At 45.3% G+C, this 16,423-nt stretch overlaps 1 protein-coding gene across 11 annotated transcripts; it reads right to left on the bottom strand.

The window, feature by feature from the left end:
* Positions 1-650: 650 nt before the first annotated feature.
* On the bottom strand, positions 651-16,102 carry LOC121082312 (putative ankyrin repeat domain-containing protein 20A5). Of its 11 annotated transcripts, none has more exons than XM_040581651.1 (11): positions 15,655-16,102; positions 11,533-11,647; positions 11,125-11,298; positions 10,904-11,010; positions 10,246-10,383; positions 9,329-9,468; positions 5,827-5,877; positions 3,509-3,542; positions 3,360-3,429; positions 2,049-2,109; positions 651-1,442 (listed from the first exon to the last, which is right to left on the bottom strand). In XM_040581651.1, exons 1-11 carry the CDS (start codon positions 15,858-15,860, stop codon positions 1,177-1,179), a joined length of 1,362 nt encoding a protein of 453 aa, XP_040437585.1. In that variant the 5' UTR covers positions 15,861-16,102; the 3' UTR covers positions 651-1,176. The 11 variants fall into 11 exon arrangements, with proteins under 11 accessions (XP_040437585.1, XP_040437586.1, XP_040437588.1 ...); XM_040581652.1 differs by having other exon boundaries at positions 651-1,439; XM_040581654.1 differs by having other exon boundaries at positions 3,360-3,426.
* Positions 16,103-16,423: the final 321 nt, after the last annotated feature.

Here is a 16,423-nt window from a genome sequence, read left to right as displayed (position 1 = left end):
GCAGTTGGGCCATGCCAGGGACAGAGGGACGGGGGCAGGGGGAAGGGGTTTAGGGACGGACGGGTGGGAATCGATGAAGGTGTTTAGGGATGGACCGGGGTGTGTGGGGGTGGGGTGTGGGGCAAGGATGTGTGTTTGTGGGAGTGGGTGTATGGGGGGTGGGGGAGGTGGAGGCAGGTGGGGGCGCGTGTATTAACAAACCGGGGGGTGGGTGGGTGGGTGAGGGAGTGTGTGTTATTTAGAGAACAGAGTGGGGAGTCTGGGGGAAGGGTTTTAGGGACGGACACGGGGTTTGATGGAGGCCTTTAGGGAAGGACCCGGGGGGGGGGGGGGGGGGGGGGAGGTTGGGGGAAGGATTTTAGGGCTGGACCGAGGGTGGGGGAGGGACTTCAGGGCTGGACCCGGGTCTGGGGGAAATGTTTTAGGGCCAGGGTGGGGAGGTGGGGGATGATTTCAGGAACAGCCTGGGATGGAGGAGGGTGTCAAGGGAAGTCTTTCAGGGTTTTTGGGGGGAAGGATTTTAGGGACAGATGTGGTGTCTGGCGGGACGTTTGATGCCACTGTTTAGATTCCACTGTATATACGTTTATGTCCAGGGATTCTGTTAAGGGGAAGCTGCTGGCTCGGCAAAGGGACAAGATGTCAACTTTGTTGAGCTTTGTTTTACAAGGCCTTCAGTTTTTCCATGGGAATCTCTGAGGAGACAGCAATGACATTAGCCCTAAGTCATTAGCCCTGGCTCTGCAAAGCTCCGGAGAAGCAATTCTTCATGTCAGCCTAACTCTAGCTTTCATTTCAGTTACATTGTTTTGGAACACGCTCCTTTTCCTCTACTTTGCTCCAGGAAAATCACTAACTTCCTGCTCTCAATCTTATTCAAACTTTTTGGTTCCTCACTTTCAGCCATCACACCAGGTATTTTACTAAATGGCAATAAATCTTGACAGATAAAAACCGTACATACAACTGAGAAAAACTGAATTTATTTCAGAAAAATTATACTGCCTATTTGTTTTCCTGCAAAACCACTGCAACCAATAAAAAAATATTGAAAATACTGCCCAATATTATTCTTATACCTAAGAAACTGCTTTGGTTGGGAGTAAAGGCATTTTCTAATATAAAAAAAGGATGATCAAAAGATGGATATACATGAAATATTAACAGAAATCCAGTTTACCTTTTGGTTCTTACCTTTATCACCCTTAGAAAATACCTTTGTGATTGAATCATCCTTATATAACTTACTTTGGTGCCTGAGTGAAATGCTGCTCTTACATTTTCTTCATGCCTATTCAAGCACAAGTGTTCACTTTCTTGTTTCAGGGCTTCACAGACTTTATTATCTACTTCACATTGCTCTTCTTCTGTATCTTCATCATCCACATGTTCAAGAAAGACAGAGTTTGGTCTTTGACTTTCAAGCCTTGGGTTTTTTCCTGCTGACAAAGAACTATTATCACTTTCAAAGCCATTACTGAAGCTTGACTTTTCCTCCTTAAGACCACAACTATCTGAGAGAAGCTGAGGTGTCTCTTTTTTCCAGTCTGTCATCTTAGATTCTGCAAAAAGGGAGTCATCATTTCTGCGAAACTTCGCCTGAATCGTGCTTTTCTTGTTCCAACTTTCTTGTTTATCTTGCAAATTATTTAGATTTTGAAAGACAGTTTGCTTTGGTACCGACTTGCAAGATACTTCATTATTCACCGTCTTTGGAGACATGGCAGTTATGTCAAAACAACAAAAGGAGTTATGGAAATGGCAACAGGCACGTTACCAGATTAATGGAGTAATCTGGGAATGTCTGGAAAAGGAACCAAGTCAAGGATGGGCAGGATGGAGAAAGGACTTGGGCAGGGACAAAGGCTTAGGAGGGGATAATACCTTCATTTTAACAACATGACTTATGTTTTCTGAAATGCCTAAGTGCTGTGTTTTCAAAATGCTACTTTTCTCATTTACTATAGGAAAAGAATTATATAAAAGTAGATTTGCTAAGTAGTTTTTTAAACATTAGTATACTATGCAATCTGTTCCAAATAGCTTACTGTTTTTCCTGAACTGCTGGGAAACATTCATTAACAATGTCAAATTTGGCTTCTGCAGCTTCTGTAAATAAATGATTATTTTCTTTCAGAACACTAACGACAACAACAAATCCTTTGGTCACATCAAACCTTGAACACTAAATGTAATCAGGCTGTCCTTTTGATAGTGGTCAGGTGTTGGCTCCATCCTATACTTCTAACTACAAAAACACTCCTCACATATGCAATTCAGTGAGTATTTCACCCCCAAAATACCATGCAGGCACCCTTCTGAAAAATGTTTCCACAACTATGGTTACATGCATAGCAGTTTTAAAAATCTGGGTTTAATATTTGTAGTACTTCAGTAAAATTCAGTTATATTTAAGATCGCAGCTTCTGGATGCTTACTTGCAAGTGTGCACAAGGGAAGTAACTGTTAAGAACCCTAGGTTTAATGCATTGATTAGTCCCTGCAAGTACACTTACCAGAATATCCTTACATTTCAAAAACATGCCCAAAAAATGCATAATTTATATTTAAATCAGTGCAAGAAAATGAAATCATGTTAAAACTAAACATGCTTGCACCTCCAGTATTGCAGAGTAGGTTGAACTAGAACACCAGTTCCTCATCGCTGCAGAATCCCAGAGCAACAGAACAGATGCTCCAGACATCACTGCAGAAGTTAATAATTCTTCAGAACACTAGCAAAAAAAGCAGGCCTGAGAGCTTGTAGCTGACAAAAAGAATACTGCCTAAGCATTCAAAAAAAAAAAAAAAAAAAAGGAGGGAAAACATGCAGTGTGAGATTACGTGCAAGCACAGAATGCCACCTCAACAGAAGAAAAAAAGATGACCCATTTGAGTAACTCATCCGCTGAGCACTCTTGAGTAACCTGACGAGGAGGAAAGGAGAACTACGTGATGAAGGATTTCAGTACCTCTTCATTAAAAAGTGCCCGTTATCAGTTAGGATTCTATCACGAAATTTACAGGAAACATTAACAGTGTTTGGGGAAGAACAGAACAGGTTATATTAGTAACTTATAAACTTAAAATCTGACTCAAATGACCAAGAACAAACAAAACTGTGGTGGTTTATCTCGTCGCCTATGGCTCTTTTGCCTCAAACCACAAATCTACTGCGTGCTCTGCCACAGCTACAGGTCTTTTAGGAAAAACTCACAGCAAAAGAAAGGCTGGCAGGTCAGAGACTGCTTCTAAGGAGAAAACAATATTGGCTAGAACTGTAGTTTCTTTCAATCCCCCAGAAAACTTGCCTTCAGATCACTTATTTTTATAGGACATTTACTGTAAATACACCATACCTTGGGAGAAAAATCCAGTTCTTCCTCAGAAGTATGCCAACTGACATCGCTCCCCTCTTTCTCCAAGCTTCTTAAAAAGTAAAGCAAAATGAGTACTGTGTCTCTCCAATCATTCCTCAGGTATGTGCTGGGTATGTTTAAAGTCTTACCTGATTGAGTCTCCTTGCGACAAGTCGTCTATTGCTCTTCAAACATTAATTGACATGTTGAAATTAGATTTGGCATGCCAAAAATCAACCAGCACATACCAACATTTAACCTGGACAACTCTACATGTCATAACAGAATGAAATTTTGGGGAGTCAACTTAATGTAAGACAGCATGAATGAATGCATGCATTTCCAAACAACTGCTTTTTCAAGTCACACTGAATTGACAAAACAAAAAAGACTAGAGCTTTATCTCCTTTGAACTTTTATACCTAAAAGTTTAAGAACTACCTCTAAACTAAAAAAACCCAGCATAGCATGAATATACTACGTTAATAAACAGTTAACAAAATACTGGTGCTTTAGCAAGACAGTAAATAAATGAACTGCTGAAGTACTCATACTGCACACACAAGCACACACTGTTGACAGAGATTTTACTGGTTTATATACTATACTAGCTGGTGCTCTACCCACTTACAGGTTATCCTGAAAAGGTAAAAAACATCAAAAAGCATAACCAAGACCTAATGCCTATCCTCAGGCAGAAAAATCCCCAGCAGTTCTCTACGCTGCACCAAAAAGGGTATTCAACAGGCAAGACAGGCGTAACCAGGGCAATCTATACTACGCTCCAAGCTTTCATCCATGTTAAGACAGCAACTTGCACACAGGATCACAGGATAAATCAGGTCACAAGGGACCTCGGCAAGTCTCTCAGCCAACCGCCTCCTCAAAGCAGACTCAGCTCTGAGGTCAGATGAGGCTCAAAGGGCTTTTTCCACTCTGATCTTGAACCATTCAAGGAGGGAGACTGCACAACCTCTCCGTTTTACTGTTCTCACCATGGTGAAGCTGCCCACATTCCATTAGAAATTCTCTTGTTTCCATTTATGCCTCTTGTACCTTTGCTTCATGTGACGCACCACTGGGAGGCACCTGTCTCTGTCTTCTCCTTACACGTACTGGAAGCTGCTGCTGGGTCCCCTTCAAAGTCATCTCTTCTCTACACTGAACAAGCCCAGTTCCCCCAGTCTCTCCCAAAAGGCAAGTAGCCCTGCTCCTGGCAAAGTTTGATGGCCCTCCACTGAACTCGCTCACGGATGAAAGACCACTCTCTCTTGCACTGGGGGCTCAAAATTATACCCAGGGAGCTGGACACAACCCAGGGACTGCCAGGTAGCAGCGTACAATCCCCTTCCTCAGTCCCCTGGCTATGCTGCTCTTCATACAGCCCAGGACACCGTTAACCTTCTCAGCCGGCAGGGCACCCTGCTGGCTCATTCTCAGCTCACTTTCTGCCAAGACCCTCTGGCTATTCCCAGCAAAGCAGCTCTCCAGTCAGGCAGCTCCAGCACGTGCTGTAGCAAACGGTTGTTCCTTTCCATGTGCAGGACTTGGCATCTGCCCTTGTTGAATTCTGTTAAGACAGGCCTGACAGTCCATTTACCCAGCTTGTCAAGATCCCTCCGAATGGCAGCGTGGCCCAGATGCACATGTTGCAAACTCAACGACAGCGCACTCTAGCACACCACTGATGTACTAAAGAAATCTGAACTCTAGGAATCCAGCCTGAAGAGGGCGAAAACCTCTCAATTACCAACAACTAAGTAGAAATAAAAGGCCTCTTCAATTCCCAGGACAGAAAGGAGAAAAACAAATAGAGCCTCCACATCGTATCTATTTCAGCATTCCTCAAGTCCTCGATAATTAGTTCTCGTTCACTATCATCACAAAATGAACTTGCTTATAAATAGGAGATTGGTGGCCTTCCATAAAGTTGTATGATGACAGCCAAACCAAGGTCTTAGACAAAATCATTAAAAGGAAAAGAAAACAAAGGGCATATCGTGTTGAGTAAGTTATCTGAACTTTTGCTTTCCATGGATAGTAACTTTAAGCAATGATCAAAACCAGTTCCCATTCTCCTTTAAAAAGCAAGAGAGAAAGTTTATGAGATAGTTTTCAGACAGATCTTGATGCCCTACTGTAGAAATGGGATCTAGAAAAGTACTATCTAGGGATCACTTGTTTCTACTTTAATTGAAGTCCATTTTCATTGTGGAGTAACAGAAGAGCATTTTTTTTTTAAATATTATTTACTATCACTAATGACACAAAGCAATCACTCAATCCAGTAATAAAGGACCCGTGCAAAACACGCAAACAAAAAGCGCCCAAAGCCTGCTCTCAAACCTGATTTATAAAACCAAAACCATCAGAATAGAGACCTCCAAGATAATAAACATCACAGGTGTGTTAGTATTTGTACATCACACAACATGTTTCACAGTTGAAATGCTACTGTATAGAATACCTTTCTTTGGTTTTCCTGTTCTTGATGTCTGGCTAGGAGATTGTGGCATTCCTATATCCATTTAGGGAAAGGCGTGTCAAGGACAGACCGAACAAGGGCACCAGAATACATGTGAATTCCCAGAAATTTGGAAAACATAACCAGTACATTAACAAAGCTGTAGCAATGGGAGAATGTACTGTGACCATCAGCCTACTCTACAGTTACAAGAAGTAGAAGCCAAACCTATCACAACCTACAGAACTCTACTCTTAAGGGACAGTGTCAAACAGTGTAACTTAATTTACTTGCTCCATTGTAAAATACCTATATTCCAATATTTTGAAACACTGAAACAGACTCTTGGCAGTTTACTGTACTGCCAACTTTGAATTTCTCTCAGCTTGACTAGTCCTTGCCCAGCACTGACTGCCAATGCAATTCCTTCGTATTTGTAGAGTGTTTTATACATACGGCACACTTAAAATCCCTCCGTCTAAGCATCCCAAAAATCTGTAGGTGCCAACAAACTTTGGAGATACGCTAGCCAGTTGTGTCAGATGGTGCCGGATGCAAACACAGCCCCCTCCTACCTCAGTCTGAAGGTAAAAGCCCTGCATATGTTGATTTGACCATGCTGAACTGTTCACATAGAGAAGCTATGCCACCAGCCAGAACGCAGGCATGACAAGCAGTCAGAGTGAATACCCTGTTCCCCCAGGGCTATAGGGCAGGCCACAACTGGACCAGAACGGGTGCACTGACTGGTGTGAGTGTCATGCATGTGTGCTTGTGTGTGTACACGTGTCTATGTGTTGTGGAACAGAAGCTTTAGAATATAAATCACCATCCGCCTGCTCTACCCATCCTACTTAGTAAAATTTTATTTTTTATATCAATGAATGGTGTGGTTCTGTTATTGCAGCTACCCAACACCAAATGTCTGTGTGACAAGGCCATAACATTTGCCTCAGAGCAACAGGGCGTCCTGCTTATATTGATGTTACCACAAATACATGGAATGGATGTGGCAAGAGGACTCCTATCAAAAATACACATGTAAGAGTTAAAAAAAGGACCTCAAGATTGTTTCTCATTCCTTCTCCATTTCTCAGTTTTCTTAAAAGGCGATACAGCAGATATAAAGCACACTGAAGCACTCGTTTCTTTTCCAAGAGCTCTATGATGAAAAACCAATGGTTTCTGTAGGAACAGTACACCAATATGCAGTGCAGCAGCTAAAAAAAGCTGCCACTGAAGACATACTAGAAATCTGAACCCTCGCTTTTAGAAAAAATACATAATTACTTTTTGCCAAAGAAATTCCAACTTCAAATCTGAAAAGTCTGTCATTCGATATGCTAGAGGTGGAAGCCATTCATTTGGAGGTTTTTGCAAGTCTGTCTGTAATCAACAAAAAGGTTCATGTTCTGACAAAAAGTAAACACTCAAATAAGCATGAGCCAACTTCTTAAATATACCGACTTGCTCACTAGAGGCGAATATTTTGAACAATGTTCAACAAGTGCAAAAGTAGCAGCAAAAGGAGGAAGGACTACATTGAAAATCCCAGAAAAACAGGAATGAAGAGCAAGATTAAAACAAAGAATTCAAAGTGGGTATTCCTCCGTTGTCTCACGATCAGTTGAGCTTCTCCTCTAACAGGGGCTTCAAAGCTTTCACTGCAGCCTGTCAAAGGGACTCAGGATGCAGGACCTGCCCTTTGTGTGTGCAAGCAAGAGACTGCAGAATCAATGCCACCAAGTGCTCCCTGCATGCTACTAATCCCTCTCACTCAACAGGCCGGGGTCATTTTCCAGGAGACTGAGCACAAGGAGAAAAAGATTCGTACCACTCAAGGAAAACAAGCCCTACTATAAACCGTTTGAGACCACAGCACACTCTTTCTCCTCCCAAGTCCTTAACCCACATAAATATGCTCTTCACACTTACTAGGCCTCTTCAAGTGAGGATTTCCCATAACATTGTGGACTTATGCTAGTAGTATTACCGTCTTCAAGGAACTGAGCAAATTACTTGGTTCAAGAACCCATGTTTCCCTGAGGGCATATTAATTTTGGAATCACACAACAGTATTATTCTTCAAGCCACATATTTTAAAATAACCCAGGCCTGTCAGTCATCACAATGTGGTACCACAGCAATTATCTATGTGCACAGGAGACAGCCACAGAGTGCTGTTTGGGTAAAAGCAACATTTTGTTGATTAAACTACCTGTACCATGTGCTTTCCAAAAATAAAATAAAATATAAAAACCTCTGCATCTTCCTTCAGTCTATCAAGAAACTTTACACATCGCTGACTAGATCAAAATAACTATTCCTAAGTCAAAGGAACAAAGTTTGGCTCTAAATTAAATTCCCCTATCTGGGAAAAGTGAACTCAGAAAAATATCCCATGTTTTGCTCATATTTCACGACGTATTTAAAAAAGGAGTAATAAACTGTGTTTGAACACTGTCTGCTGCCCATTTGCCACAAAGTTCTGATGTAACACCCTTAAAAAAACCAGAAAGGATAGAACTTCCCACTGTAGGGCCTGAGATGTAAAGTACAAGAAGTTCGATCTATATTAAAAGATTAGTTTTCTAAGATTCCTCTAGGGCTATATGAGCTCATAAGCATAGACTGGATCTTAAAAATTAAGGAGTTGTTTGTTTTGGTTTTTTTTAATTTAAAATGAACTCACTGAAGGAGCTAATTTTTTTGATAACAAGGCAATTCAATTGTTTTTCTGGATCACAAGTTAATATGGACTTTTAAATGTTTATTTCATAAAATTACTGGAAGTAGAAGTGGTTTTTATTTTTACTGGAATCAAACTATGTCCATGAAGATACAGTACACACAGAAGTTGCATTATTGTTTCTAACAAAGTGACTTTTCCAAGACGATTTTTCCTAAGTATGTCTCTACAGCACCTACACAGAAACAATCGTAACTGATGCTGAGAAATAAGACAACTCACTAAAGGCAGCTTAGTGCAGGTGAAACTATTAATATTAAAACACCACTGCACAAACTCAGTGGAAATCAACAAGACATGTACGGCCCTGCTAACTCATCTGTTGCTTCCCAGCTACAGGAAGATGAACAACTACTCAGGACGAACCTACTGCTTTTGCAATTCATTTTCACAATCTGAATGGCCATCTACAGGTACAAGTACACACCCCAAAACCAAAACCACTCTCACCTAGTTCCTTCCCTCTCCCCCTTCTCTCTCTGTATGAAAACCTATACAGATGGGCAATCTGGCAGGCAGAACGCAACAACCCGGTACGTGGGCCCGTAGCACACAAACCGCAGCTGCCTTCACCCCTGACAAGAAGCACCTCCAACCAGCAACAAGTCAGCGTATTCACAAAGCTTCTTGCGCTACCCCACCTGATGCCTCCACTAAAGTCAACGGCGAACACAGTGAGCGCTGACAACACAAACCCCCTAAAGAAAAGGCCACAGTGATTTTCCTCGTGGGCTCCTGCGTGATTAAAGATCCTACCTCCTCTGTCCACAGCAGGTGCACCCAACGTCAAGCCAGCAGCTCTGGCCCGGTGAGGAATGCCAGGTACTGTGTCGCCTTGTGCACCACCTTCGTCTCTGTCTCCCCGGAATGCGTATTCCACCAGTTGTTTACAAAGACTATATAGGGAAAGAGAAGAAACATATTTGGTAAAAACAACCACATACTTGCTTATACAGTTTAATAGAACAGTTAACAGCCACTTATCCACCCTACACGACGTATTCATAGCCGTATGAATTCATATACTCTCAGTGAATGCATACAAGTAATACATACAGAACTTACTGCACGACTACTACATACTTCAATATTCACTACAGTCATGTTCACTCTAGAGGTGCATATCCACACCTACGAAGCTATTAGCTCCAGCTCGGCACAATATTTTCAGCTTAGCTGTTAAGCACACATAACCACCCCAGAGAAGGGATACGCACAGGTACAAAGCTATCCATAAGAGGAGTGAAACTGCTTAAGACTTTAACAAAAGGGATATGTTAGATCTCTGAAACAAAAGGCTGGTAGTTCCTGCTCATTGTAGTGGAAGTCAGTAAGGACAATGGTGCTGGTCTGAGGAGAGGACTGACATGCATTTCAGTTTGCCACGTTCTACCTCTGGGTAACTGTAGGATACAGACATGTTTTAGAGTTTGTATTGGGCAGGTGCAAGCTTAGCGTCAAAACTTGACATCTACAGACAATTCGGGGCGGAAATTTTCTTCAACATCCAGATTAATACTAGACACAGGGAACGATACGTATCAGAAGACGCCACTGAGCACAGCTTCAGGACAGCTTTCAACACACCATTAAACCTTGCTGCTATTACCAAAAACATTCAAAAGCCACACTGACAACTGACAACCTATTCTAACAATAAAGTCAAAATTTACCTAGAATATCCATGAGTAACAGCATAATCCTCAGCTGTCCATCCGTTAGTGTCTTTATGGAAAAGATCAGCACCATATCGAAAAAGAACTTTTATTAAATTAAGCTGTCCACCAGATGCTGCAGTCATAAGTGGGGTTCTGAAACACCAAAAATATGTTATGAAGTAGATCATTTGACACAGACACTGTAATTATTTTTATTCCTATTTGCTCTCAAAAACTACTTTCCTCATTACTGAATGAGCAAAAGAAAACGCAGTTTTCATTAAATATTAAGAGCAACCATAAAATGCAAGAGGGAGTCAAAACAACCAAACCTTCAATCTTCAGACAAAGCTTCCACATAGACAACACTCACACACAAACTATGCCACTATGCAGGAGATGGTTTTTACAAACTGAGGTAGTGCTGCTGAGCTAACAGCATGTTTCCTGCCAGAAGGGCCACCACAGACAACGCCTTCTTGTAATCCTCAACGAGGAAAGCACCCACTGAGGTATGACAACAGCCAAGTGCAGATGTGCTTTCACAAGTCACACAGAAATAGCTGCTATGTGGCTCCCCGGGGTTTTTTTCAGAGCTCACTCTCATGCCTCTGATTAATCCAACCTAAAGAATACTAAAGAGACCCATGCAGAGTTTTGACAAACCACTCACCTTTCACAGTGATCTCGAGCATGCACATCAGCTCCTTTCTGCAGAAGAAACTCTGCTATATCTTCATGATGTTCAGAGATAGCAAGAATAAGCGGAGTGTTTCCCTCCTGAAAGGGCAGATAAATTTAAAAATAAAAGTAAAAAAAAACAAAAAACACCCTACCAGAGAAATACTAATACAACTTTTTGAAAGAACTTCTTCAACAAACACAAAAATTTACCTTATTCCGAGCATCAATATTGGCATTATGCTCAAGTAACAGCCCCGCTACAGCTGTATTAGGAGATCGGACAGCAAGGTGAAGGGCAGTGTTGCCGTCAGCATCTGCCAGATGTGGGTTGGCACCGTGTTCTAGCAGAATAGCTACACATTCTTCTTGCTGGCACTGTACTGCCTGGGAACAACACGCAAAAAAGGAAGAGCTTCCAGCGCTCTGTTACAATTGCCCCAGCTTCCCAATGCTGGAAAATAAGAGCACCTTCAAAGCTGAGCTAACATATGCCTATTCCACGCTGATTACCAGATGCATGCTTCTACGCAGAGCTGTGTAAAGAATCCTACCAGCCACCTCTCATTTAATGCACAGTTGACAAGCCCTACTTGAAAGAGCATAACATATTCCACATACCTTCATCAGCGGCGATCTGTTATCACTGTCAGTAAGATTTAGTTTACACTTGTTTTCTACGAGATATGTAACAACATTCACATGGCCATTTGCAGAAGCAAGATGCAGAGGTGTCCTAAAAATTAAACATATTAAATTAGCACAAACAGACAACTAGAGAAATAATTGCAGGCTCTGATAAATTGATATAACCACAAGTTTCACTTTGCACAAAGCAAGCTTAAGAAATGATTTCTCACTCTGTTACCAGTAACAGCAGTTGCGCACCAAACACCCGAGACTGGCCAGCAAAACCCCTCCACAGCATCTGCTTAGTAAGGTGCCATTTCCTTCACTCTAGAACTTAATCTGCACAGATTCCTGTGCCCAGGCGCTGGTCACTGCCTCCAGCAGGACTACACCTGTGGCACAGCAAAAAAGCTTGGGAATCTGAGAACTATGGCAAGCAACCCTCTAAGTTCTATAATTATTCATGTGCCAGAAGTATCAGAGATGTAGATGGGCTTTATATAAAGAGTATTAGCATTTCCCTGCACTTCGAGGATTTCTGCTTTTTCTCTAGCTTGCTTACTACTGCAACAAAACCAAGTACTCACTTGCACCAAAGTGCCCCCCATAACATGCAGCAAACCAGACAGCAGAACACTGTAATCCTGAGTACAGGAAAGTAATACCTGATCCTTCAGATATGTATAACTACGATAGTCATAATAAGCCTACTACAGAGGAAGTCCTCTCCAGGGAGGGAATACTGTGTTTCCATAATACATGACCAGCATAAGAAAATGAAACTCTTTTCTTCAAGTTAAAGCCTTGCCAGAGGAAAAAAAAAAAAAAAAAAAAAAAAAAAAAAAGCACCCCAAAAAAACCCTCCTTCAAACCACAGAACATCTTAGGTCTGATGTCAATTAACCAGCCTACTTATATTGAAAGAAATTGCCCAGAAAGTCCTTGCATGTGTTTCCCCCTAAATCAGAGGCACAAATCAGCACAAGCTTCATGCTGTGCAAAGGCAAAGCACCTGCTGCTCTGCAGGACACCTGTCCCAACAGAGCAGAAGACAAGCTAGAAAACAGCTGGGACCTTCCTCCCTTGAAGGTGATGCAGTAACAATCCCACAGTTCCTCAAGAACTGAGGGGAACACCAGCACTGGTTCTGAACCACATCGCTGCAGGTAGGTCCTTCTCTGTATTTAGGAAAGCTCAACTAGCCTTGCAATTGTTTTGGTACCTTGCTGAGACCGGAGCACAACAGCTCCCTGGCTAAGTGGGAATGGAAAGGGAGAGGTACACAAATGCAGTGGCAGGTGATGCAGAAACACAGTAATCTGTAACACAGATACTTGTTACAGGGCAGCTGACATCCTCCTCCACTGCAACAAAGATGAGGATGAGAGAAATACAGAAAACTTCAAAGAATTTGTAATGTCTTGCTACAGACAGGGAACAGACTGGAGCACTGACAGAGGAGTAGCTCAAGAGCAACTACCACCACTTTTTGAGAAATTTCCATGGAAACATGCAGGATTCTTCATCTCTGAAGAAATGACTGACTAAGATTATCTGAAAGCTAACCAGGACTGGTTATGAAGGAGTCCACAATCCTCTGAAAGCTGCTACTACCAACCACTAGGAAGCATGACAGACGTGAAGTAGTCACTATCAGCTCTGCAAACAGAAAAGCCTTCAGAAAACTTGTGGACTTGTTGCTGTCCTCCTCAACCAAGCCTCTCAGTCTGTCAACAGGAGACGGCTCTGCTTGGAGCAAGGCCTGCTGTGCTCCACAGAAGATCCACTTCAGGGAACAGGCTGGCAGAGAACACCAGTGTTCAGGGTTGCCTGTCCCTGCAAGAGGCCTCCAGTAACACCGAAGTTCTTCTGCCACCCAGCCCTGGGGACACTGCCCAGATTCTGTTCCTGTTGCTGCTACGCTGATCACCTATAGAGTAGAGGAGAACTGCTGATGCCTGAGCAGCCACGAAACAACCCCACTGGGAAACAGCAGGTTGGCAGTACGCACTTTGAATGGCCCTTGAGCCGACAACCCAGCAGCTACAAGCCAAGCAATGAAAGTGCTGGAGTTCAGTCTGACAGGCAGCTGACAGGGTAAATCTCCCTTAGCGATGAGCTCTGACCCAGGATCCATGACTAGCTGGCATTGTGCCTACAGTGCTTCCAACTCTGTGCTGACTTTTGCCCGTCTCTGTCAGTGAGGCTGAAGGTTTGGCTAGACCACCTCTGAAAGCTGCCTGCTCCTAACTGATGCTGTATCAAGCACACTTTCGGGAGGTCTTATGGGCTACAGGACCCACTTTATGGAAGGAACCTGTTGGTGTGATCCTTGCCATGTTCCTGGTGCAGGATTTTGCTTTTGGAAATCCTGAGCAGCAAAACTGAGATATTCATACAACCAATGCACACATTTTTGCCGTTACTTTGCATTATTTCCTATTCTTCACCTCTGTTTCCAATGATACCAAGTCTTCCAACACGAAGCCCTGAAACGCAACTGCATCTGGTGGTCACTCACAACACACATCACACCCACAAGCACTAAGAGGGCACAGGTGGCCTTGCAACCCCCATGGCTGGTACAGAGGGCAGTGGCTGCAGCAAGTAGGCAGGCTCTGTCCACCGAATTGCTCTCAGCCTTGCTGTTCAGCACTGGGCACTATCACGGCAAAACCACCACAGTGCTCATCATAGTGTGCTGCCTTTTCTTTCTTCCCTCCCTCTCCCCCCCCCGCCCCCGGCTTGTTTTTTTACAGTTTGTGACTGTATTTGTCCTGTTATAACACTGATAATTGCCTGGCACACAGAAGGAAACCCTTCAGAGGAAAAAAAGCTTTCTAGACAAGATGAACTTGAAACGCAAAAACTAGTGAAATTTCATACCAGGGCCTGCTAAGAGCTGGTGACTCACTGATGACTGAATCAGTAAGCAGTAAGAAGAAAAAGAGAGAAACGTTCCGAACTATTTCCATAAATGCCATCGGGCACCTTGACTCTGGCAGCTGAATTATGCACAAAAGTGCACTCAAGCCACCTTAAATGGCATCCCCCACCTCCAGCTGCATAAACTAATACTGGCTGGCAACACTCAGGCACACAGCCCACGTGCTGACTGACTGCACTCTTCATTGCCTTCCTACAAATCTAGACAGTTTCAGGTGTTTTCAGGGCAATAAGCTAGCTGGCTGGCAAAAGTCCAGTCTTCAGAAAAGACAGCCCAGGATGCTGAAGTACTCTGATTAAACCAGCATCTCCTCTGAATGTCATGGATGTTTTGACTCAGTCTTTTCAGAAAAGGCATTAACAGCTCGACACATCCAAGACCCAAAAACTTCAGCTGATTCCCTTAGGCTTACGGTGGATCATGAGGAGCTATGCTGCAGCCCAGGGCTTCTCCCTAAGATATAACTGCCAAGTACTTGCTGTGCTTGACTCAAAAGCACACATCCTAACACCTGCCAGAAGTAGCAGCTTCCTCTGCATGGCACTGCCCAGATCTTCCAAACCAAGGCACTAATTAGCTGTACCAAGGCCACAGAGCAAACAGCAAAGTAATTGCCACCTAAAATCAGACTGATGTTGCTTTGGCTGCAACATCACAGTCACAAAAGGCACATCAGGCAACCGTCCACACAGCACCAACACACAGCACATTTACCCTTTCCTAAACGCAGTGCTTACCCCTCTTTTACTCCCAGCTGAGGCAGTGCAGCTTGCTCAGCTCAACTACTAACCCCGCACGCTGAGGCCTCCGAGGTGCATGCACTCTGCCTTCCAAGCCTGCCTGGAGAATGGCCCTGAGGCTCCTTCTGCAACCCGCCCTGGCCAGGCTGCTGCCGGCCCCCTGCCGCTCCTGCGCCCCCAGGCAAGGCAACACCCCCGGGAACGAGGGCACGGAGGGGGCCGGGGCAAGACGGGGGATGCTCGGCCGACTCCAAGGGCTCCTGGCAGCACAGGCCTGGCTCCCCGCCCAGGCTGAGGCTCCCCGCAGCGATGCTGCCGTTCGCTCCCAGCGCCCTTGAGCTGCACCTGCGGGTCCCGGCGCTGCCCGCAACCCCCCCCCCCCCCCCCCCAGCACCCCCCTGGCCGCTGCTGCCCCCCGCCGCTTACCGCTCCGCCGCGTCCCGCTCGTCGATGCCGCATTTCTTCAGTCTCTGCCGCCCCTGACCCAGGTCGCCACGGGCGGCCGCACGGTGCAGCTTGCCCAGGTCCTTCAGCCGGAGCTCGTAGGCACCGGTGGGGAAGGGCTTGGCGGAGCTGCCGGACGCTGCCGGCCGCCCCTTCTTCTTCCTCCCGAACCCGAAAAACCTCTTCATCCCGCGGCACGGTCCCGCCTCAGGGAGGAGATGGCGGGAGGCACGCGGCGGGCTGCGGCAGGCCCCGGGCAGGGCCGGGGGATGGGGAGTCCCGGGCAGGGCCGGGGGATGGGAGGGCCCCCCGGGGCAGGGGGATCGGGGGGCCCCCGGGGCAGGGGGATCGGGGCCCCGGGCAGCGGCCCGGTACGGCTGTCTACGGAGCAAACCACCAGAGGGCGGGAAGCCGAGCGCACAGGCTGCTCCTCAGCGCGGCAGCGGCGGACAAGCGCCTCCCTCAGCGGAGAGCGCGGCGGTTTAAACGGCCGGCGGGCTCTGCTGGCGGGGGCGGGGTCTGCTCCGGCGCGTGTCGCAGCGCGAGTGACGTCACTTCCTGCCCCGCGGTGCCCGGCCGCGGCGCTGCCGAGCGGGGCCGGGGGGCAGCGAGAGGCCCGGCGGGTGGCGGCGGCGCTGCGCCCCCCGCAGAGCACTCGGGCCGCTGTCGGGAAGCCCGGGGGGGTGCCGGCGTACCGGGCAGCAGCAGCTCCCCGCTGGCCCCGGCGGGGCCCGCGCTGTGAGCTCGCGGG

The sequence above is a fragment of the Falco naumanni genome, unplaced genomic scaffold, assembly GCF_017639655.2.
Source record: "Falco naumanni isolate bFalNau1 unplaced genomic scaffold, bFalNau1.pat scaffold_67_arrow_pat_ctg1, whole genome shotgun sequence".
Classification (NCBI taxonomy): domain Eukaryota; kingdom Metazoa; phylum Chordata; class Aves; order Falconiformes; family Falconidae; genus Falco; species Falco naumanni.
Note: the sequence above shows the minus strand (reverse complement) of the source record. Positions and strands in the feature narration are given on the sequence as shown.